General features: G+C 44.8%; 1 protein-coding gene across 2 annotated transcripts in view; it reads left to right on the top strand.

The window, feature by feature from the left end:
- The window catches only part of chchd6a (coiled-coil-helix-coiled-coil-helix domain containing 6a), a 64,001-nt gene that overhangs the window by 20,701 nt on the left and 18,241 nt on the right, over positions 1–25,059 (top strand). The window contains exons 5-7 of one of the 2 annotated variants that reach the window (XM_041846468.2): positions 1,986–2,009; positions 3,245–3,328; positions 11,683–11,753. In XM_041846468.2, coding sequence (XP_041702402.1) covers positions 1,986–2,009; positions 3,245–3,328; positions 11,683–11,753 — 179 coding nt within the window. The remainder of the gene's footprint in view (positions 1–1,985; positions 2,010–3,244; positions 3,329–11,682; positions 11,754–25,059) is intronic. The other variant, XM_041846469.2, reaches the window with a different exon arrangement.

Raw genomic sequence — 25,059 nt, 5'->3', positions numbered from 1 at the left:
GGATCTAGAGTGTCACCCCCTTTGAAGAGGGGGATGACCGCGGCAGCTTTCCAATCTCTGGGGATCTCAGACGTTACGAAAGAGAGGTTGAACAGGCTAGTAATAGGGGTTGCGACAATTTCGGCGGCTAGTTTTAGAAAGAAAGGGTCCAGATTGATTCATATGCATAGTAGGGTGTTTGCATTATGCATAATTTACCTCTCCTCTCACCAGATTCTCTCTGGTTCTTTGGGTTCTGTGTACTTGTGCTTTGTGTTCCTGATCCGTTTCCCCTGATCCACTGGGGCTGCTCTTCAGTTCCAGTTTCACCCATCCTTCAGTTCCACTTTAACCCATCCTCCTGCCTAGGCCTTCCTGTTTCTCTGCATCCATTCCATCCGGCCTGTTTATTGAGTTACAGCCCAACAGATAACCAGGCATGAACAGCCTTATTTATGAGGAAACCAGCACCCAGGAAGCTTCATTTCAAGACTTATCTGTGTAATTCATTTTTGGCTGAGTATTATCTGCTGGCTCCAGATTCCCAGGGGAGGCTCTGCGGAGAAGGAGAGCGCCCATCAGATTGCCTTTGTCTCTGCTGCGAATTAAAAGAGGATACATTTAAAAAATGACAAGGTCTGTGTGTGGTCAGGGAGAAATGGATTTAGCCTGGCCCTATAGCGCTGCTACAGTGCTGCTGTTCCATTGGTTCATTGGTTCAATTCAGTATTAGTGATGGTGTGTGCATGTCCATGTCCATGTTCATGTCCAAATGTAAGGCTCTCAAATTGTATGTTAGCTGAAGAGATGAGGCTGTTCTTTAGCGGTTTGCTGTAACTACCTATAGAGAATGAACACTAAAAACCATCACATCATGACCATTTACTGTATATTATATTATACTGTATAGTGTGACATGTGCATGGCTAGATATGTAGGCTAGGACTAGTTCTTACTTGAAAACATGTGGCACACAAGCTGCAAGTGTGAATAAGACTGGCAGACAGTAAGTCAGACATGCAGACAGTAAGAGTGTAATACAGCAGCAGTGTTTCAGCTAATTCCCCTCTCCTCTCCTGCTCAACTTTCACCCAGTCCTGAACACCAGGGACTAATAGGGAGATTTTCCTTAGGCATTTTACTGTGATTTTAACGTCTGTAGTTTAGACTGGAGCTGCTGTCATCTTCACTGCTGGGCTGGCTGGCTGACTGAGTCTAGAGGGGAGAGGAGAAGCTATAATGAAGCAGACATACTGGAGACTTGAGGGTCTTTAAATGGTGTCGCAGAACCTCTCACACAGGAAAGGACAGGTGAAGCGCTAAGCAGTGGCACCAACTAGAGTGATCCGGTAGGCTAAATGCATTGTGTTTCTAAGCACGTGCTGGCTTGATTAGGAACCCTGTTTGAAGAACAGTACAGTGACTGAAAGCGCTCTAAACTTTGGCCCCTGGTTGATTTCTGTGAGTGGAGAAAGAGAAAGTTAACGCCTCAGAAGTATTCTTTACTTTGAGTTGCAGAAAAGGGCCTTGGGGTTTGAGAACTCTCTCTCATCTGGGCAGAACTCTCAATTCAAAGAAAACACTGTTAGACAGTTTTACCAACCCCATGGCTGTAGCCCACAGCCTCTATCTCAGACAGTGGAAAGTAACCATCCTCTACTTGGCTCTTTGTACTGTCTAGTTTTTATACAACACCGAGGCATTCTCAGCCAAAGTATATCTTTCTCACAGGAGCAACACTCTTTATGAAATCAAATTACCACCCCTCTCATCCTGCAGCCTATTTATTTAACACACCCGTTCTGTGTTTATTAAATTTACCATTCAGCAGCCTTTATAATGATGACGAATCTTCCCTCTGCTTCTCGCTTGACCCCCTCCTTTACCCACTCTGCCTCTCAATATTCACCAGAGCGGCCCTCTTTTACTTTTCTTCACTTCCTTTTCCTCTCTCTCGCTCAATCTCTCTTCCCATCCCTCACTTTCTCTGTCTCTCACCTTTCTAGCCTGCTGAAGAGGTGGATGCCTGGGTAAGCACAGCCTGATGTTCTGTTAATATCCCTCTCTTTTCCTCCCGGTTCTGTCTGCTCCAACCACAGTGTTGTTGTTTCCCTGCATTAAGGCTGAATGTGTGCATGCATACAGGCCACTCTGCCACTGCGCTACAGAGCTATCCAGCTAGAAAATTGCATATGATCTGCGTGCTGATGGAGGTTATTTTCTGTGCGAGAGACACGGGAGATGGGAGGAAAAGGGGGTGATTTTCGCCTGGGTGTAATTTAAGGTTGCGCTTTGTTGCATTCTGTTGTCTGGCTGTTACATCCTACGCTCTCTCGGTCAGCGCTGCAGGAAGCCCTGGCATTGCCGCTAGCGTCCGCCATGCGCTCTGAGCACAGCCAACGGGGGAGAGAGAGAGAGAGAGAGGGAGAGAGTGTGTGTGTGTATGTCTTTACGTGCATCCCTGCTGTGCTATGTCCATCTATGTGTATCTTGTCAGCCTGAGCCCCAGTGACCTGAACCCATCCTCCATGGTCATCTCCTCAGTTGTCTCCAGACAGTTTAAGTAAACCAGCTGTCCTCAGTGACGTCTGTCCCTCCTCTCCTCTCCACTCAGCTCCTAATCTCTTCACACAATACTAAGCTAACTCTCCTACAGACATACACTACTTTCTTCCTCCTCTTTCTCTAGCTATTGTACTTCTCCTACTGATCTCTCTCTCTTCTACCTCTCCCACCTCTCCCTCTCCCACAGACACTACTGTCTCTTTGGTATAGGCTACAGTTAGGGTTGCACAATTAAATACATTCATTGGTTTTCCAGAAGTCCTGGTTGGAGGATTCCGGATTTCCTGCTTATTCCCTCCTGATTCTGGGAACCCTCCAACTGGAATTTTGGGAAAATCAACCCTAGTTATTACAGGCCACTACACAGGAGACCCACTGGAGTGGACCCACCACAGCACACAACCAGAGAGAAAGAAGCAGGAGCACAGTGTCATGGATGAGGACGAGGAGTACTCCAGCCTGCGAGTCAGTTGCATGTTTGTTGTGTTTGAAGTCATGGGGGTTGGATGTGTTCCTGAATGGTACCTCCTCGTCGTCATCATTATCAATGCTTTGCCTTCTTTCCCTCTGCTTGTTTTTGGGGTTCTTTCATTGTTTTAATGTCCTCTTTTTACATTGTGACTGACTGTCCAGCCATGTACAGAGTAGTCTGACTAGTGACTCCCTGCCCAACCTAACCACAGTGCTTTCTCTCTTTCAGGCTAAACAGTTGGAGAAGAAGGAGGCAGAGCTGAAAGCACTGGACGCCTTTTTCAAGGAGCAGTTGGCACAACTGGAGAAGAGGGTATGAGACGATTATAGAGAGACACACACACACACAGTAATGCTATGCTACACACCACTGACCCTGACATACAGTATAATGCTCCCATTTCTTCCGAAACATAAATCGATGTAAGTATGAAAATATATATAAATGGGGATTGTTTCTTGACTTAATTATGAAGCCAGGCATTAAAGCGTGAACATTCTCTGTAAGCCTCTTCACTGAATGTGTTGGGTGAAATTTAGCCCATCTGTTGTGATGAGCTTTTTCCACATCACAAATGCACCCAGTAGTCCCATGCTTTCACTTTACTACCGTGGTCAACAGGAACAATTTACCCTTAGAGGGAAAAAAGTAGTGTTTTTCTGGCTTTTAAGACCTTTCCCATCATTTTCCCTGACATTTCCGAGACATAAAAGTTGTGATGCACAGCGCTAAGCAGCGGCCCTGCCAGGCGCCGGCAGAGAGGACCTTTAATATCTCAGGCAGAGCAGAGGCTGTCCTGTAGGACCAATAGGGAAACTCCTGGGGAGTTCGCATGCTATTTGTCTTGCGCTGCTGGCAGGGAAAGATGCAACTTGTGAACTGTGTCAGGAATTTGATAGGGCAACAATTGCCTCCCGTAGAGCCACAGCAACAGTTAATAAAAGGTAACTTTACACAACCCAACAATGATTTACTGTTAGTGGAAGCAGTGTTGGGGGGTTAATATTTTAAACATGTAGCCTACTGTATGATGGTGGTGGTAGTAGTGGTGGATACACCTTTCCTACTACATTTATGATGACAAATGCTTTGTTACTCTTGGCCACAGATGGACTGGTCCGGGCTTGACTGTTTTCACAGATTAAATAGCCTTTTTAATAGTGACTCTGAGGAGTTCTAGTATGGGGTAGTGAAGTGCTCAGATGGCTGCAAACGACAAAGATAATTAAGAATATTTTCTCCCTGAGGTGGCGAGAGGAAGTCCATCTGTTTCATACTGGAGGTCATAAAGTGATGTCTTTGTTCAGCTGGCCTACAGTACTACGCCTTGATTGGCCCCATCGAGGCCCCAATGAGGAGGAGACATTAAATGGAATGGGCTTACCTTGCAGTGTGAGACGCGATGAAGCAGAAAGCGTCTGAGTGAAGCTGCCTCAGAGCCCATTGAGCTATTGGCTAATGAAGTCAGAGCCATTCTCCAAGATTTGCGATTACATTTTTCAGAAAGGGAAGAATAAAATGCCTGTTCTATCTCTCGTCTCTCCCTCTTATCATTTACACACAGGAGAAAGGAATGTTCTCCTCTTATGCGTTCTGCTATCATTGTCAAATGGACTGGTTGATTTGGAATAGGGTCCTTTTGGAAATTAAGCGAGGGATCTATTGGTATTGGGCGGAAAATGGCCCTCACCAACCTGTGTGTACAGTGAATTGCGAAAGTATTCACCCCCCTTGGCATTTTTCCTATTTTGTTGCCTTACAACCTGGAATTAAAATTTTTGGGGGTTTGTATCATTTGATTTACACAACATGCCTACCACTTTGAAGATGCAAAATATTTTTTATTGTGAAACAAACAAGAAATAAGACAAAAAAATAAAGAACTTGAGCGTGCATAACTATTCACCCCCCCAAAGTCAATACTTTGTAGAGCCACCTTATGCAGCAATTACAGCTGCAAGTCTCTTGGGGTATGTCTCTATAAGCTTGGCACATCTAGCCACTGGGATTTTCGCCCACTCTTCAAGGCAAAACTGCTCCAGCTCCTTCAAGTTGGATGGGTTCCGCTGGTGTACAGCAATCTTTAAGTCATACCACAGATTCTCAATTGGATTGAGGTCTGGGCTTTGACTAGGCCATTCCAAGACATTTTAAATGTTTCCCCTTAAACCACTCAAGTGTTGCTTTAGCAGTATGCTTAGGGTCATTGTCCTGCTGGAAGGTGAACCTCTGTACCAGTCTCAAATCTCTGGAAGACTGAAAGAAATTCCTTGTATTTAGCGCCATCCATCATTCCTTCAATTCTGACCAGTTTCCCAGTCCCTGCCGATGAAAAACATCCCCACAGCATGATGCTGCCACCACCATGCTTCACTGTGGGGATGGTGTTCTCTGGGTGATGAGAGGTGTTGGGTTTGCGCCAGACATAGCGTTTTCCTTGATGGCCAAAAAGCTACATTTTAGTCTCATCTGACCAGAGTACCTTCTTCCATATGTTTGGGGAGTCTCGCACATGCCTTTTGGCGAACACCAAACATGCTTGCTTATTTTTTTCTTTAAGCAATGTCTTTTTTCTGGCCACTCTTCTGTAAAGCCCAGCTCTGTGGAGTGTACAGCTTAAAGTGGTCCTATGGACAGATACTCCAATCTCCGCTGTGGAGCTTTGCAGCTCCTTCAGGGTTATCTTTGGTCTCTTTGTTGCCTCTCTGATTAATGCCCTCCTTGCCTGGTCCGTGAGTTTTGGTGGGCGGCCCTCTCTTGTTTGTTGTGGTGCCATATTCTTTCAATTTTTTTTATGATGGATTTAATGGCGCGCCATGGGATGTTCAAAGTTTCTGATATTGTTTTATAAACCCACCCTGATCTGTACTTCTCCACAACTTTGTCCCTGACCTGTTTGGAGAGCTCCTTGGTCTTCATGGTGCCGCTTGCTTGGTGGTGCTTATTTAGGGGCTTCATAGCAAAGGTGGTGAATACATATGCACGCACCACTTTTCCGTTATTCGTTTTTTTGAATTTTTTGAAACAAGTAATTTTTTTCATTTCACTTCACCAATTTGGACTATTTTGTGTATGTCCATTACATGAAATCCAAATAAAAATCCATTTAAATTACAGGTTGTAATGCAACAAAATAGGAAAAACGCCAAGGGGGAAGAATACTTTTGCAAGGCACTGTACCCTTTAGAAGACATGCAGACTCTGGCACTGCTGTAATTTCCTCTGCGTGTCTTATTATATTGCTTCATTGATGGAAGCACCTTGTTGTCGCCTGCAATCTCCCCCAGCCACACACTGACAATCATAGTTTGTCTTCTGTGGATTAGCCCACATTTTAAAGCACTGCAAGGCAACACTTTTCTTTGTTTTTCTGCCGACTGCTGTAACTGTGTGGCAGTCTCAAGGAACGAGGACTTATTTCAGAAATGTTTTACACCCTGCTAGATTAATATTGTAAAATGTATTCATAGCCTTTTTGTGTTTGTTCACTTAGGATCCATTATTTAAACTAGATAGCATGTCCAATCATACGTTCCAAGCTTCATGCATAGTCATGTAAAAACAAAGGGTTTGAGAGAGAAATATTACCAATAGAACAGCTGTTCATGGTTTGTTATATCGCTAATTTACCACACCACTGTCTTCTTTATAAAGATTTAGTTCCATGTGATATAGCAAACACTTTCCCCACTACCATTCTTTCCTGGCCACCAGACTTTGACCACCACATTGTAAGCTGTATAAGTAACTGTTTAGGCACCAGGGGGCAGCTGTCTTGTGACAGTCTCCAATATTGGCTCAGTCCACAGGCAGGCGTTGTAGATTAGCACCGACTGATCGTTAATTACCATGCAATCATAAATAAACATTTAATATCCAGCCTCTATTCACCCGAGCAACACAGTGAGCCACCATGAGTATGATAGCAGTGAGTCATCTAGGCCCTGTGTCAGATGCCTCTCTATTTATATTTACCTCATTATAAGAATGTGGTGTTTGCCAAAGAGATCAGTGACTGGCAGTGAAATGTTATGCGCAGTATTTGCTGTTGGGCTTTGGTTGTGTTATGATGGAGCCGGACCAGGGAGGCAGATAAAGCTGTGGAGTTGGCTTGTCTTTTCAAACTGCTCTCACTCTGTTTGGGGGAGGTGGGTGGGTCCCCGCCTGACAGACTGGATCAGAGAAGAAGAGGGATTCCAGACTTCATACCCTGAGTTCCCTTTACAGCTAATGGAAGCCATTCTTTGGAGCTGTCTGTCTACAATTTATAGGTAGGCTACAACTCTGACGGTCTGACATTAGGAGAAAGACTTTCTATAAGTGCGAGAGTATTGGTGAAGACGCCACACATAATCGCCTCATGTCTGTGAATTCTCCTGAATGCTGGAAGTCAGAGAGCTGTGAAAACTACTGGTTGGTAACAGCAATGTTCCACTGCTGTTTGAATTAGCACAGGCTCTCACTAATCCAGCTAAAGCCTTCTGCTGGCTCCGCTGCTCTTGTCTCCATCCCTCTCCTGCACGCACCGCTCCTTGCTTCATGCTTCTGCTTTTCAAGGCCCCCCCCCCCCTCAGCCCCCCACCCAGTACCCCCTCTTTCTCTCTCTCTCTCCTCCTTGTCACTAGTTGCAAAGCACTTTGACGCACTTGAGTGTGGGTATGAGATAATAATCCTCCTGAAATCCTGACAGCCGTGTTGACACGCTGTCGGCAGGGGCCCGTTCTGGAATATCTGCATGACTCCCCCATCCGACCAGCGGAAGCAGCGTTTACCTTAATGGACAGGGAGCAGAGCAGCCGTCCGCCAGACAGCTAGCCCCCTTTAGCCTCGAGGCCAGCACTAGCTAACCAATCACAAATTCATTTTCTTCAACGCTTGCCATACGGATGTAGGCACATGTCAGGGGCTCCAGGGGGTATAATACCTCTTCGCCTCTTAAACTGCAGGGGCAGCGGTTAGAACGATAGAGGACGGGAGAAGCATTCTAATCAGAATACTGTACAGGGTGCCTTTTCTCCGCATTAAAACCATATTTTGCTGTGTTGCCGGTTTCTTATGGAAATGTAGGAAGAACATTTTCACATGAAAGAATCAAAGTTATCTGCTTATGTGTTACGTGAGCTCTAAATTAGCCGTATCAATATTTTAAGGGCAGTATGTTCCATCTGGAGATGTTGATGGCCTGGACATTGGCATGGGAACATTACCTAACATGACCCTTTTATAAAGCATTAGAGTAAGAATGACGCATCGGTAGTTTTCCTTTTATTTTCATTTTCTTTGGATCTTTCAGCTCTGTAATGTTGGGCACAAAAGTTATAGCTCATCTCCCGGTACAAAATCAGAGTTTACTCCGACAGACAGCTCATACAAAGAGAGACAGCGAGAGAGACATTTTGTTAGTTAATTGTGCTGTCACTCAACAACACTATAAGTGGAAGCCACCTCATATGGATCTACTAGGAGTTAAATGGAAGGTGTTGTCTAAACCAGAGACTCTGGAGGAGTAACACGTCCTCCAGACACCCCCAGATACCTCCAGACACCCCCAGATACCTCCAGATACCTCCAGATACCTCCAGACACCCCCAGACACCTCCAGACACCCCCAGATACCTCCAGACACCCCCACCTCCAGATACCTCCAGACACCCCCAGATACCTCCAGATACCTCCAGATACCTCCAGATACCTCCATACACCCCCAGATACCTCCAGACACCCCCAGATACCTCCAGACACCCCCAGACACCTCCAGATACCTCCAGACACCCCCGAACACCCCCAGACACCTCCTGATATTTTATAGAAGAACAGACAAGACACTAAGTGACTGGAACATCCATTAGTGATCTCCTTGACTCCTTATTGCCAGCAGGAGAGGATCCATCTCAAACACAAGAGGCAGGTTGAGGTTAATACATCTCCTGTCTAAATATTTCACTTCGCCCTCACTTTTTCTTCGGTTTTCTCAAAATGAGTGCTAAAACAGGAGCGTGCCTGGGCTGGGAGCCTGGTCCTTTTAAAGCGTGTCAAAGTAGCGTGGCAGTTTGTGTCAGCGGTGGGATTGTTTGCCTGGGGGATAAGTGCTCCTGGTGGATGTGTGTAGAACAGCGCTTAGCCCACGGCAACGCCGAGGCAGAGCCACCCTGCACAGATTAAGATATCGATCGGATTAGCGCAGCAGGAAATGGCACTGGGGGTGGAAGGGGGAAGGAAGGAGGGTGGAAGATGAGTGTGGCTGACGGGGGTTGCCAGCCAGCGAGACAAACCAGGTGCCAGCTGCTGGATTTGCACAGGCGGGTAGCATTGCCACAGCAACGGGTGCCTTAAAGAGGGAGGCCCATCTTTAGTGTCATCTTCTCCTTGTGGTATTCACACGGGGTGGGTTTAAATGCCACTGGGCCATTCCCTGTGGACCCATACTACCCCTACTGCACATACAGTATGATAGAGCTTAGACTTTCTACTGTTTTAATAACAGACACAAGATGGTAATAGTCTCTCAACAGGGCTCCCAAACCATCCTACGGCATTTAATCAACGTTTTCAATTAATCCAGGTATTTACATTCACCTTTTTTATACATACCCAGTCCCAGCTGGCAGTTTATTTTGGTTAAATATTTGGGAGATCCAAAGACGCCTCTAAGCCCCCCTGGATATATGTGAAGGAAGGGCTCCAGTTGTTGAGGATTAGTTTTCTTTTAGGTTATGATATCTGCTCCCTGGTGGTATGAACAGGCCTGAATGGAGATAAGTCAGTAAAGGCTCTTTGAATGGATAAGAAGGAGATCTAGTACTAATGTAGTATCTAGGTCAGTGTGTCTGTAATCCCACTTCACTGTCTCATCTTGTCAGCCCTCATTGTATTGTAGTGCAGACGTAGACACACACACGCACACACACACACAGACATGCACACACACTCTCTCTCTCTCTCGCACACATGCACAGACTATACTCCAGCATTTTCACTCACATAAATGGGTTAATCATTTTAGGCATACATCAAGTAGCTACAGAACACTGATTCCAGCACTGATTCTAGAGAAGCACAGTGGGTCACTGCTCTTTGGTAATTGCAAGCATCACAATCTCCTGGACTGGTGCTCACACAATAACAGTCCCTGCTGCAGTTCCTAGCTAGTTATGAGAACCTCTTCACAGCCTCATTAAAGCCATTAACATTTAAGAAGCAGCAGCTCTTAATGGGGCCTTCAGAGAGAGCTCAGTTCAGCCAGAGCGAGATGAGGCTGAGCAGCAGTGGGCCTCGTCTGGCCCGACTCCACCCTCCACCCTCCTCCTTTCACTCTGACTGGAGAGAACGAGGGGAAGGAAACAGATTATAATTTGTCCTCTTTGATAGTTATCAGATTAGTGTGAATGCATACGAGCGGTGCTCCTCTGTTTCCACTGTCGGCTCCCTCCCCTTGAGATGACTTGTGTAGAGATTAGATGGTGTGAAATATGACAGAGACTGACCCCGCTGGCACTTGGTGAATTGATGGGGATTCAGGGTTTGGGTTAAACGATGTTCCCATCACTCTCCTGCTCTGCTCACTTCAATTACCCCCAGCTCTCTCTCCCTCTCCAAGGAGAAATATCAGAAATAATTAAGGGAAGCCTGTTTAGCCTGGGCTTATGGATGGCATTCTGAGGCACGGCCGTTACCTCATTAAACTGAGGTGCTGCCTGTCAAGGTACACATGGAAATGGGATTCTTTCCTGGGCAGCCACATCAGTGATTGTGGAACTGAAAACCTACGATACAGAGGCATGTAGTCTCTCGTGACAGGGATGTAGGCATTAGACCACCACTGTGCTTTGGACCGATTTTATTGTATGCAGACTCCATCGGCATGGAGTCTCCTCAGCAGTAGTTAGAGCTGTAACTGAGGACTGTGTGGGTGATGATAGTCTCTGGGATGGTCTCTATAGCCTAATGAAGAGACTGTGTGGGTGATGATAGTCTCTGGGATGGTCTCTATAGCCTAATGAAGAGACTGTGTGTCTGTGACCAGGCTGACTGCTCCATACCCAGTCTGCCTGACTGACTGCCAGTGCTGTAGTTACCTGTGATCAGAACAGCCACCAACTACCCCATGATGGCCATTAAGCTTTTAAAACCTTTTAAAGTTCCCCTGTACCCTCAAGCAAGGCATTTAACTGTAATCGCATCAGCTTAATATCCAGTTCTTAAATGAACTGGCTGTTACCTAAGGCAATGATTTGGGATGGTGACAAAAGAAGGTGATACTGATGATAGTTGTAGTAGTATTCTTATTAGCATCCAAACATTTTAATAATTGATGGATTGTTGCATGTATTTTGTTTTATATGCCATCAATTGTATGGCTTCCCCACATCTATCCAACTACAGCCAACCTGACCATCTATGGATGGTTGTTGAAAGAATCAGCCAGGTGTGTATACTCAGTTCGTCACTGCTGTACATAGATGCATTAGAATGTTGGGGGAAAACTATCCAACAAATATTTTAAAGTTTGTTGGCTGTAGTTGGGATAGATGTATTTGGTCAGCATTGGGAGGTAATTGATGTGCATTTTATCATGTTATTTTCTTGCATCATGTAGAATTGTCCACTAACTTACCCCTACCTGTAAAATTCAGCGTTTCCTCATGATATTTATTTTTATATTTCAGAATTTGGATCGATACAAGCAAACCGAGAAACAGTTCCACGACCAAGCCACAAAATCCGAAGCTCTTGTAAAGTAAGTAGAACCGCTTGTTCATCTGTAAAGTAATGTTCACCTCCAGACTGTGGAACTACAGTCCCTATGTAGAAGATGGGCCCCAACTCAACACCACAGACAGTCATTCACAAGCTATAACACTTGAAAGCGTTCTACAAGATCTATGATGGATCCATGTAGACTGGAGAGCGCATTTTCATATCTGCTTTGCTGTAAATGATACAGAGATTGTATACTAGTTGCTCCCCTGTTTTGTCTCCCAGTACAATTCACAGTAATTGATGTTGTTGTCAGAATGGTAGAAGAGCTTGAATAAAATCGGTTTCCAGAGCCAACTAGTGCTGTGCTTTTGGTTTCCATGGAGATGGGTTGGCTCCCTTAGACTCCAACAATACACATGATGAGGTGCATTTTCCCCCTAATTCACAAGAAAATGAAATGCCTTTCTCAGATTGAAACAGCCCAGGGATAGTAAGGTGCTGTGAATGTTTTCTCATTATTATCATAGATAAGACATGGTAATTGTAACAGTTGGGTATGGCTGAGAGAACTGGAGAATGACTGATACAGTATCTATGACAGGATGTATTCACCTGTGCCTGGGCTGTAGACTCAGACTAACATTCCCCCTGAGCAGATCTGAGGCTCGTGGAATTAATGCAGATTGTTTGTAGTGCCATACAACTGTTGGGCAATGGAGCTAGGCTAGTAGCCCATCACACACGCACACACTTTGCATACTCATTATCCCCAAAGTAAATGTCAGTGTAAATTCAATTCAATTAACCTCAACCGTACTTTATGCATGAGCAAATCACCTGTCCAGATAGCAATCTTTTCTTCCCCATTTATTTTTCTTACCAGTTAAATGCAAACACTCCCCTGTGCAAAGTCCTGTAAACCTAATAAGCTTTATTTGGCAACTGTTTGATTAATCAGCATTTAAGAATGTGCTTTTCAGCTAAATAATTATAATGAGAGGTGGGGAAACTGCTGACAAATGACACCAGCTCTAACTTCCGAATAGGGAGGCATTTATTTCCATTTCGTGTCAAATTGTGAGCTTTCACGATTAGCCTTATCACATAGCCTACCAGTTTACTTGCTTTCTTAGCTAATGCATTTATCAATGCATGTTTTCCAAAGACTGACCTAAATTCTGCACACTGTGCACAGTACAGGGATACCCTAATGGCTATAGATGTTTATAGTAAATCCCTGTGCTTTATTGGTAAGCCCTGATGTTTAAGAAGTGTTAAGCTCCATTTAGTTTACATGGTTATGGTGAGTATTGAACATCTGGTGTTTCAATCCCATTGTAATGAGTTTAAACCTCTATTTTATAATACACTGTTCATTTATTTGGTCCATCCTTCCAGACGTTTTAATATAGAACTCCCCAGTAGAATAAAGTAATACCATAATCCTGTGCTATTTTTGCCGGTGAGACCCTCTACTGTAGATATTGGAGCACAGAACTAATCATCACAAGTGATTTTTATTCATAACGATGATATGAATCAAACTGCAGTGGGGGACAAAAGTCCTATACGGATATCACATCAGTCAATTCATTGTCATGCTGTAGATATACTGTAGAACCAGTAATCCAGTTAATTACCATTACCAAATGTCGGAAGTAGAGCAGAGTAGCAGTACAATCGGAGATAAACTTGTTCAAATCCCCTATAGTCTTGGGGAAAGGCAGCTCTTCTCTTCTGCATCATGTGTAAATGAAGCAGTGTGTGTCAGGATGGTGGCAGCTTGTTAGGGACTGCAGTACTCCCTGCCTGCTCTGTGCTAGCATAGCTCCTTGTTGCTAACTAACGCAGGCCTCTAATCAGGGATTTGAGCTGCTAAGCTCACGTTAGTGTGTTGCCGTCTGACGCCGCGTCAGCCAGGAAGAGACTCCCTCCCAGGCAGGAGAAATGACTACGCACGCTCCTATCAGATGGCCATACGATCAGAGCGAGATGTGTGTGTGTGATGTGAGATGGATGTTTGGCTGTTTCTTCTCTGTCTCCAGTGCCTCCTGTTGCCGTTTTGGGCTTCCAGGTGAAGGTTAGAAGATTGAGTGAGCACACTGGGGTAAGGAGATCAAGGGAAGAGGGTTGCGGATGGCCTGGGGAGGGCTTACAGTGGAATAGAAGCCAGGATGTGGTCAGGGGTTATGAAGCAAGACTGGGTTTATGGTTAGGGTGTTAAAATAGGGCTGCAAGGCTTGGGTTGTGTTTGCATAAGTTGTACTTTCCCTGAGCTATACTACCAGAGCTTAAGCAGACAGTGGCAGTTTGCCTGGCTCCTACCTGCCTGCCTCCTCCACAGCATGGCACTGTGTGATGTTTTGAATCCCTAGACTTGGAGAGGGTTTGCCAGGAGCGTCCTGTCCCTGCTTGTTGTCCCTGTGTGCACGCTGCACCTCGTCTCGGCTGTAGCTCCCCTGACTTTCCTGGAGCATGACAAGACTGCTTTCTAATCTCTCTGTCTCTGTTCTGCACTGCTACCCGACTCAACTCCCGTTCTAGCACAGGGCAGAGCACAGGGCCAAATAAAGATGGGATTCAACTGCTTTAAGTCAAACTCTAGTGCCCTTATTCTTCTAGCTGTTTTCTCTCTTACATCAGACACTACCTCTCTGACAGACACTCTTCCTATCTGACATATGCTCTGCCTATCAGATATCTTCAATTAAAGTCAGATAATGTGCTGTATTGTGGCCGCAGCAAAGGTTTACAAGTAGAGTAGTGGTCAAGGCACTCAATAGTTTGTAGCAGTCATGAAGCATTGTGGTTAATGCTGTATTGTGACACTTCTTCATTGTCTGTAACGCACACCTTTTGAGCCTCCCAGACAAAGGAGTGTATCTTTGATGGAACAGTCGAGATGGCTGCCCATTAATCATCTTGGCAACATGCCAAGGCACTGCAGACCTCTCTGAGGTGAACAGAACACATTGCTACTGAGGAGATACCCTCAGTGAAAACAAAAGACGACGCAGAACTAGTTGTGAGTGTGAACTAGCTGTTCTATGGTCTTGATATTAGCAGAATGCCAGAATGTAGTAACAAATGTACATTACCATAGCCTAGCTCCAGCAGAGGAGAGAGGATATCAGACTGGTCAGTGGGGTGTACTGTCAGACACAGCGAGCTAGCTACAGCTAACAACTGGCCAATTAGCTAGCTCCAGCCAGACATTACTCTTGTTGTTCTTGCTCATGGTGTTATGGCCTCGCAGAGAAAAAGCCCTCATTATAGAAACTGGCACTCATCACTGGATGAGGACAGAACTGGACCAGCCCTGAGCCTGCTCTCCTTCCCTTTGCTGCTGTAGCACTATCGCTACCATGATACAGTACCACAGCTTCTGTTCATGATCATCATGGGAAACCTTATGTCCTCTACAAAGTGCTAACAGCAACTATGCTGTAATTGAGATGGTCATGCATAAAATATGATCACTTTGTAGAGGTCATAAGGATTCCCATTTTGACACGCACTACTCTCTACTGTAATTGTGGCTGAAATGAAAGAGACGTAAGGAAAGATCCTGTCTACCTTGTGATCCATGAGACAGCCCTGAATAAGACAGCCTGACCATTCCTTTACAGCAACTCTGTGTGTGTGTGTGTGTGTGTGTGTGTGTGTGTGTGTGTGTGTGTGTGTGTGTGTGTGTGTGTGTGTGTGTGTGTGTGTGTGTGTGTGTGTGTGTGTGTGTGTGTGTGTGTGTGTGTGTAAATTTTGTCAACAAAAATAGTGACTAAAATATTCGTCAAACACCTATTTTTCAGTGGCAATTGACAAGACTATAACTGATTAAATAGACCCCCAAAACACTATAACTAAACTAAAATTATTTTTAATTTCAGTTGACTAAAATGAGACAAGACAAAATTATCTCTGTGACTAAACTCTGACTACTAAATGAACTGGACAATAGTTTTTGGAGAGATTGAGAGCTTTTCAGTGATGAGCACAATTAATATTAGTATCACAGATGCCCAGTTCTGTACAGCAGTGGGAAGGATGCGCCACACCCAGCAAATACAGCCTACAGTTGAAGTCGGAAGTTTACATACACTTAGGTTGGAGTCATTAAAACTCGTTTTTCAGCCACTCCACAAATTTCTTGTTAACAATCTATAGTTTTGGCAAGTCGGTTAGGACATCTACTTTGTGCATGACACAAGTAATTTTTTCAACAATTGTTTACAGACAGATTATTTCACTTATAATTCACTGTATCACAATTCCAGTGGGTCAGAAGTTTACATACACTAAGTTGACTGTGCCTTTAAACAGCTTGGAAAATTCCAGAAAATGATGTCATGACTTTAGAAGATTCTGATAGGCTAATTGACATAATTTGAGTCAATTGGAAGTGTACCTGTGGATGTATTTCAAGGCCTACCTTCAAACTCAGTGCCTCTTTGCTTGACATCATGGGAAAATCAAAAGAAATCAGCCAAGCCCTCAGAAAAAAAAAATGTAGCCCTCCACAAGTCTGGATCATCCTTGGGAGCAATTTCCAAATGCTTGAAGGTACCACGTTCATCTGTACAAACAATAGTACGCAAGTATAAACACCATGGGACCACGGAGCTGTCATACCGCTCAGGAAGGAGGCGCGTTCTGTCTCCTAGAGATGAACGTACTTTGGTGCAAATCAATCCCAGAACAATAGCAAAGGACCTTGTGAAGATGCTGGAGGAAACGGGTACAAAAGTATCTATATCCACAGTAAAACGAGTCCTATATCGACATAACCTGAAAGGCCGCTCAGCAAGGAAGAAGCAACTGCTCCAAAACCGCCATAAAAAAGCCAGACTACGGTTAGCAACTGCACATGGGGACAAAGATCGTACTTTTTGGAGAAATGTCCTCTGGTCTGATGAAACTAAAATAGAACTGTTTGGCCATAATGACCATCGTTATGTTTGGAGGAAAAAGGGGGATGCTTGCATGGGGGTGGCAGCATCATGCTGTGGGTGTGCTTTGCTGCAGGAGGGACTGGTGCACTTCACAAAACAGATGGCATCATGAGGAAGGGAAATTATGTGGATGTATTGAAGCAACATCTCAAGACATCAGTCAGGAAGTTAAAGCTTGGTCGCAAATGGGTCTTCCAAATGGACAATGACCCCAAGCATACTTCCAAAGTTGTGGTAAAATGGCTTAAGGACAACAAAGTCAAGGTATTGGAGTGGCCATCACAAAGCCCTGACCTCAATCCTATAGAACATTTGTGGGCAGAACTGAAAAAGCGTGTGCGAGCAAGGAGGCCTACAAACCAGACTCAGTAACACCAGCTCTGTCAGGAGGAATGGGCCAAAATTCACCCAACTTATTGTGGGAAGCTTGTGGAAGGCTACCCGAAACGTTTGACCCAAGTTAAACAATTTAAAGGCAATGCTACCAAATACTAATTGAGTGTATGTGAACTTCTGACCCACTTGGAATGTGATGAAATAAATAAAAGCTGAACTAAATCAATCTCTCTACTATTATTCTGACATTTCACATTCTTAAAATAAAAGTGGTGATCCTAACTGACCTAAGACAGGAACTTTTTACCATGATTCAAATGATAGGAATTGTGAAAAACTGAGTTTAAATGTATTTGGCTAAGGTGTATGTAAACTTCCGACTTCAACTGTACATCAGCTGGTGAGCTGCGGGGGAGCAAGCAATGAGTGTGGGCAGACAAGCTCTGCCTGCGACTCCGATAATACACATTGTGCAGGCGGCTCTCTTGCTTCACCTTAGCTAACCAGTCACCACATTTTTAAAAACATTTCTGTCATTTTAGCAGACGCTCTTATCCAGAGCGACTTACAGTTAGTGAGTGCATACATTATTATTTATATTTTTTCATACTGGCCCCCCGTGGGAATCAAACCCACAACCCTGGCGTTGCAAACGCCATGCTCTACCAACTGAGCTACATCCCTGCCGGCCATTCCCTCCCCTACCCTGGACAACGCTGGGCCAATTGTGCGCCGCCCCATGGGTCTCCCGGTCGCGGCCGGCTACGACAGAGCCTGGATTCGAACCAGGATCTCTAGTGGCACAGCTAGCACTGCGATGCAGTGCCTTAGACCACTGCGCCACTCGGGAGAAGTGGCCTTCTAGTTAGCTACCCTTTGCCTGGTTAAGAAACACAAGCTGCTTTCCAAAATTAAAAACAATAGCAGCATTGAGTTTAATAGTAAAACAGTCAAACTATGTTTTTCTCTCCCTTGATTAGGATATAGAGAAGCAGGCTCTTTGAAATGTTTTCTCACTCAACCCTCCCACTTTTCCCACTGCATTTCATATACAGGTTCTGTAGGCAAGTCTCCCTCTTTTACTCAGAGAAAACGGCTTGATTCTAGCCCTTAGGGTACCGTTCAAAAGACATGAGCCATAATACCGGCACTGCATTTCTTTTTTTTTCTAGCTTGCATTAGCGGGCTGCATCTTACATTCATAAAGAATATCGCAGGCCGTTCTAAAACTAGGCTACTAGGCGGACTGAACCGTTAACCATTTGTTTAGGCTACACCTTGTTCAGTCATGTTACCTGATTAACTAGCTATAGCTAACAACCTGGGGTGCGTTCAGCAGGACGCAACATTTTGGAACATTCAAATAGAAATATGCTATGTAGAACAAACTTGCCTATCTGACATGTTGAATAAGGAATAACGTTGGCTCTATTCTGTGAATAGTTGGCTCTCTTCATGGATGTTCGAAAATGTTTTTCAACTGAACGTGACCCTGGTAACATTACCAGTAGCCTATATGCAAACATTTGGTAGCACAGAATAAAAGGAAAAGTCTTTCTGACTGGGTAAATAAATATGTTGAGTTAATATGGACCCAGTGACTCAGCCTTGAGCACTTGGACCAGGACTCGAGCACTGGGACTTGGACTTCAGCACAGGGGATTTGGGACTCGATTCGGACATGAGGTTTAGTGACTCAACTACATCACTGGGCGAAACCGTTATTAGCTCTGAGTCAAAGTCATTAGCCCCCCTTCTTCTTTTGGACATCAATGTGGCTGCAGCGTCTGTGGAACGTTGATAACAATGGCAATGACGCGACCAAGTGATGGAAGTGCAACCCATACTACTTTGCCAATACTTTGCGGCACCATCTGGTGATTGTGCTCTGCTGTATTAATTGTTAGCGGTGTCAGATCCCTGCCTGTGTTTGAGCTGAGCTCTCAGTGCTCTGCCTCGGGCCCCTCCAGGGCTGACAGGCTTAAGTGGGGGAGCATCGTCTGGAGGAGAGGAGAGGAGGGAGAAGAGTCCCCCACTCCCCAGCCCTGCAGGTGAGATTGGCTGGGGGAGGAGTGGAGGAGGAGGAAAGAGGAGAGTAGAGGGGAGGAGGCCTGCGCTGTTCTATGCTCCTCACCAGCTCAGTAAATGTAAAAGCTGCCAGAGCCGGGGCCCTCTCATCTGGCTGCCGAGCAACAGCCAGGGTTAAAGAAACGCACCTCTAATCTAGTTAATTTCAGCCCCTCCATCCCCAAAACATGTCAGTGAATTCCCCTGCAGATACAATTTGGGGACTTTACAGTGTACAGCCAGTGTGATTTAATGTATTTATCTGGCTCTTGCAGTAATCTGCTGTGGCTTGGCTGAGGATGGCAGATCAGAGTTATCTCGAGGCGGTGCAGTAGCTACTCTCTCTGAGATTTGAGTGAGCGCTGGTTGCCCACAGCAGCAGCAGCAGCAGCAGCAGCAGTGTAGAGATACGGGAGCCTCTCCTCTGACTCCTTCTGATAGCACCTGAACCACTATGAGTTACAGACCTAGCACACACACAACCTCTGCCCTCTCTGCTTCCAGCCAATCACATTCAACACAACAACTATTTTTGGAGTTTCTGTGTGTTTTGTGCTTCTTAGCATTTCCATTGATTTGATTCTATTCACTTCTTTGAATATACACATTGCAGGCTTGCTAGTGGAACCTTTTGTAGTTGTTGTTTTTCCTCTTCCATTTGATTTCTAGTCTTTAATTTCTCCTTTTGCCTCTCTAACCTCGGCAGACTTTCAGAAGTCAGCCTTTGTTTTGCCACTGCGCGTTCTGTGGAGGAGATTAAAAATCATTGAAATCTGCAGTAATTAAGGCCTAATCTCTGTGTTATATTTACTTACAGATTTTGAATTCAGAAATGACTGCTCATATACACATCCTGCTTCACTCAAAGCGGCCTAAGCTGCTCAGTTAATATCTTTATTTAAGACCTCGCCTTCAATTTGGTTCAATTCGGTTCAGCTTTGGCTGCGGCAAACCAATTTTCTGCTTCAGCCCCTTTAATAAACCTCCTGCACTATCTGGAGCTTCCTTTCCTGATGAAGGCAGTTTATTTTAAATTAAAGGAGAGTTCCTTATCTTACCAGCGCAAAGAAGAGCATTGCTTTAGTCTTTTTCTCTGCCCCTGTTGTTATTAAACCAAGGAAGGAAGAGCTTCAGCATTGGGTAAAACAGGAGGATCTGATACATGGAGTCATCTTCCCTTAAACACGCCTTGATGGGTTGTTGATGGAGGTTTATTTCCCATCCTTCTCATGTTTCTTCTCTCTTAACCATTCAGATAAGACAAGCAACTCACAAGGAAATGCTAGCGATAGCATATCGCACTGCTGCTTGGTAATATGCTGCGTGATGTGATGGGAGCCTTGGATGTGTTTTAATTGAAATGCCGGGGTTGCTTGCACGCTGAATCAAAGCTGAGCCCAGGCTTTAATTCAGGTTTCAATTAAGCGCAGTGTCAAACGGTCCTCTGCGAGTAGCTGTTGGAGTGTATGGGCAGCAGTGGCAGAGAGAGAAGGAGAGGATGGGGGGTTTAATGCACATGACTTTGCATAATCAATCAAATTTCATTAAGCATGGCAACCTGGCAATGAATCTGCCAGAAAGTTCCATCACCGAGAAATAGGAATGCAGAGACCAATTATGTTACATATCACATATCATATTACAACAAGCTAATCCAATATCTGAATTCAGCCTGATTTGATCAGCTCAACTTGATTCGTTCAATTAGGAATGATTTATTTATTTTTGCACCATTTGTAAACCGTAGCCGTACGCTAGTTGTGGTAGATAGATTGAGGTGGTACTGTACTAAGCAGCCCCCCATATTAAAGTCAACATCTTTCGGAAGACACAACCACAAACCATTGGCTCTGTGTCTACAGGAATCTTGGGGCTCAGTGACATCACTGCTGAAAGGTTGCCAGGGTGACCCTGCCTCCTCATCCTCCTCTGGTCACAGTATCAGGTTATTTATCATCGTTGTATTAGTCAATACCACACTTGTCACCGGCTCTATTAGGGAATATCTTCTCTGCCGGTAATTCAGTTTAACCTGTCTCTCCCCATCTATTCATTCCACTAAAGTGTCCGCAGGATGGGGAGGTAGACATTTGTACACGCTGGGGGATGTTGGTGTGTGTTTGTGTGTATTGGTATGTAATGTGGAATATGAGTGTGTGTTTATGTGAAACGGGAGGTTTCTTTTCAGGTGCAATGTGGAAACAGTTTTAATGTAGATGAATGAAGAATAGCACAAAAGTTCAGATGCCGATTGTCATGGGTTGCCATTTAGCTTCCTTAATTTACAACATTTTATTCCCTTAAAGTGTCCTTCACATCAATCCAGTGGCGATTTTAGCATGTAAATCTTGTTGGGGCAAACTCAACCAATTTTTTTAGATGCATGCCAGCGAAGCCACTACATAACGCTAAACAATACATTGAATGCACTATAACGTTGAAAAACTGTTAGGGCCTACATAAAGCTGTCCCAACAGCAGAGCTTTCTCTTCAGCACCATGGAGTGAATCCCTACCACCGCTACACCTGGCTATCAGCGGAGCCTCGTCTGGCAGCGAAACAGTTAATTCAGCCACTGATATGGCTGACTTGCTTAAAGATCCACTATGCAGAAATCTCTCTGCCGTTTCCTGGTTGCTAAAATTCAAATAGATCGGGAGGTGACCAAGATCCCGATGGTCACTCTGACAGAGCTCTAGAGTTCCTCTGTGGAGATGGGAGAACCTTCCAGAAGGACATCCATCTCTGCAGCACTCCACCAATCAGGACTTTATGGTAGAGTGGCCAGACAGAAGCCACTCCTCAGTAAAAGGCATCTAAAGACTCTCAGACCATGAGAAACAAGATTCTCTGGTCTGATGAAACCAAGATTGAACTCTTTGGCCTGAATGCCAAGCGTCACGTCTGGAGGAAACCTGGCACCATCCCTACGGTGAAGCATGGTGGTGGCAGCATCATGCTGTGGGGAAATTTTTCAGCAGCAGGGACTGAGAGTAGTCAGGATCGAGGCAAAGATGAACGGAGCAAGAACAACGACCCTAAGCACACAGCCAAGACAATGCATGAGTGGCTTCGGGACAAGTCTCTGACTGTCCTTGAGTTGCCCAGCCAGAGCCCGGACTTGAACCCGATCGAACATCTCTGGAGAGACCTGAAAATAGCTGTGCAGCAACGCTCCCCATCCAACCGGACAGAGCTTGAGAGGATCTGCAGAGAAGAATGGGAGAAACTCCCCAAATACAGGTGTGCCAAGCTTGTAGCGTCATACCCAGGAAGACTCAAGGCTGTAATCGCTGCCGAAGGTGCTTCAACAAAGTACTGAGTAAAGGATCTGAATACTTATGTAAATGTGAGATTTCAGTTTTTGTATTTTTATATATTTGCAAACATTTCTAAAACTGATTTTGCTTTGTCATTATGGGGTATTGTGTGTAGATTGAGGGAAAAACCAATTCAATCAATTTTAGAATAAGGCTGTAACGTAACAAAATGTGGAAAAAGTCTAGGGGTCGGAATACTTTCCGAATGCACTGTATATTTTTGGACTCACCGTTCACTTGAAGAGGAAGGTGGCACAGCGGTCCTTCTTGTGGGAAAACTTCTCAATTACTTTGTCATCAAAGTCTGGCATTCTCTGGATGAGGTCATGCTGGATTGACAGCGTGGCCAATGCATTCAAAAAATTTTGGCCCATGGTGTTGCGTGTGAAGTTTTTTAAATCCTTTTTAAGGGTAGAAAAGTTTCTCTCTGACTGGGCGGATGTCATTGGAGTGGTGATGATGATTTTGAGAAGCGAGACGAGGCCTTCAGCAGGTTGTTCTTGTAGAGTGCTTTCAATAAAGAAAGTGCCGTCTTTCCATTGTTCAGCTCAGGATGCCGGTAGAGAATGGACAGCTTCGTTTTCAACTTCTCCTTGTTGCCCACGGGCCATAGCTTGATACCACACTGGAGTTCTGCGGTCGGAAAGGAATGTACATACTGGGGGGAAAACTAGCTGTCCACCAACTTTGCCGCAATTAAGTTGTCACTGTCCGAAAACCTTTCTTGCACATGAGCAGCGATTGTGTCGCATGCCTCCATCACAGTTGCAGTGTTATGGTTTCTCTGCCTTGGTTCAGTGGCATCAATATGTCCTGTGGCCAGTGCATCAGTTTGCTCTCAACTGTTTTGAATGTTCACCTTGAAGTTGTCGATTTCTTTGGCAATTCCTGCTACTTTAATGGTTCGTTTCTGCATTATGTTGTACAAAACATCCACCTCTAGCATGACCAAAGAAAATAACTTGAGGAGTTGCAGAAATATGGGATCCTTGAGTTTCATGCCAGGCCATATGCCTCGCTGATGGTGATCTCATCCGATCCAGGCTGCGTGCGGATTTCCTCCATGCACTGAGGTCAGTGTCTCACGATTCTCCCACACAGCATTGACGGTTCTGCTTTTGAAGTTCCATTGTGTACCCGTAACCTGAGGACCCGTCTGTTCGTTGACTCCGTGTGAGTCTTTTGGGTGAGCCCCAGAAAAAGGTGGAAAAGGAGGATAGGTCTGCAAAAAACACTTTCAGCACGCTCACTCTCCCTGCACAGAGTTGCTGAAGTGTTAGATTCAGTTGGTGTGCGTAACAGTGCACAAACTGCGCGTTTAGGTAAGTCTCCTTCTGTAGCGTTTGGACATCACGTACATTACCACTCATCACCACTGCCCCATTGTAGGTTAGTGTGACCAGCTTCTATTTCTTTTTCAGTGGCTCTAGGACTTGTTTTGTCCTTCACCTCTACAAATTCCAAAAACCTCTCACACACACTGTTGTCTGGTAACATGTAGCGCCGCACTATTAACATCTGTGATTTACAGGAGACGTCAGTGGTCTCGTCTGCCTGTACAGATGCAAAAGGAGTCTCAGGCACTCCTTGGCTATAGCTTCTCTGTACACTTCATATGTACAATCCAAAAGTTTGTTTTGGATCATGCTTGATGTACCCTTAAAGAGTGGTTGGTCGTCATAATGCCTTTGTAGCCTGTAACCTCCTTCACGATTGGTCTCAAAAATACACCTGAAAATGCCTGGGTTCAAGGAGTTCTGTCCCACAGTGCTGTCTCACAATTGCCACACAATTTAATGAATGCTATAGTTCTGGCAAGCACATACCTATTCTTCTCTGTTGGTTAGTTATGAAGGTCATGGCTTGTCTGTATGTGGTGTCTAGCTGAGCCACAATGTCTCAGTTTAACAGCGTTGTCTACATGTGATGCACAATTCTCATGTATTGAGACCCTTTCAGACAGATGTTATAAATCCTTAAACCCAGACTTGGACCACACATCCTCTCCACCGAATAGCAGGCAGGGGAAGCAAAATAGTGATTGCTTTGCAACGTTCGCAGTTAGTCACTGCTTCCTTCCAAACCACTCATTGTTGAATTTTCGATTTCCGACGTGTTGTGTTATGTTTATGTCCAATGGCAGATGAGCACCGAGACGTTTTATCTCTAATTTATCTTCATATGACAAGGATTGAAAAGGATTTGCCAGTAAATTGTCGACGTGGTTCATGATGATGACTGCTTATTTACATTTAAGTAATTTAGCAGATGCTCTTATCCAGAGCGACTTAGAGGAGCAATTAGGGTTAAGTGCCTTACTCAAGGGTACATCGACAGATGTTTCACCTAGTCAACTCAGGGATTTAAACAAACAACCTTTTGGTTACTGGCCCAACGCTCTTAACCGCTAGGCTACCTGCTGCCCACTTGCTAGGTACGATTTGGAAAGTATGATGTTGACATGATCAATCCATTAAAAGCCATGGGAGATATAACGTGATTTGATGTAATTTTATCTGTGGCCAATGACCTTGAGCCTTCTTGAATGGGCACTTCTACAGTAAATCAATGGCAGCGCCCAAGGGGGCTTCAACTGCCTAGCTCTCCCATAGATTCTGTGGTGACATAGTGTCCCAATGAGTGACAGAACCCTGAGCCAATCACCGCGCAA

Source organism: Coregonus clupeaformis, chromosome 24, assembly GCF_020615455.1.
Source record: "Coregonus clupeaformis isolate EN_2021a chromosome 24, ASM2061545v1, whole genome shotgun sequence".
NCBI lineage: Eukaryota > Metazoa > Chordata > Actinopteri > Salmoniformes > Salmonidae > Coregonus > Coregonus clupeaformis.
This window is presented reverse-complemented; position numbering and strand designations above follow the sequence as displayed.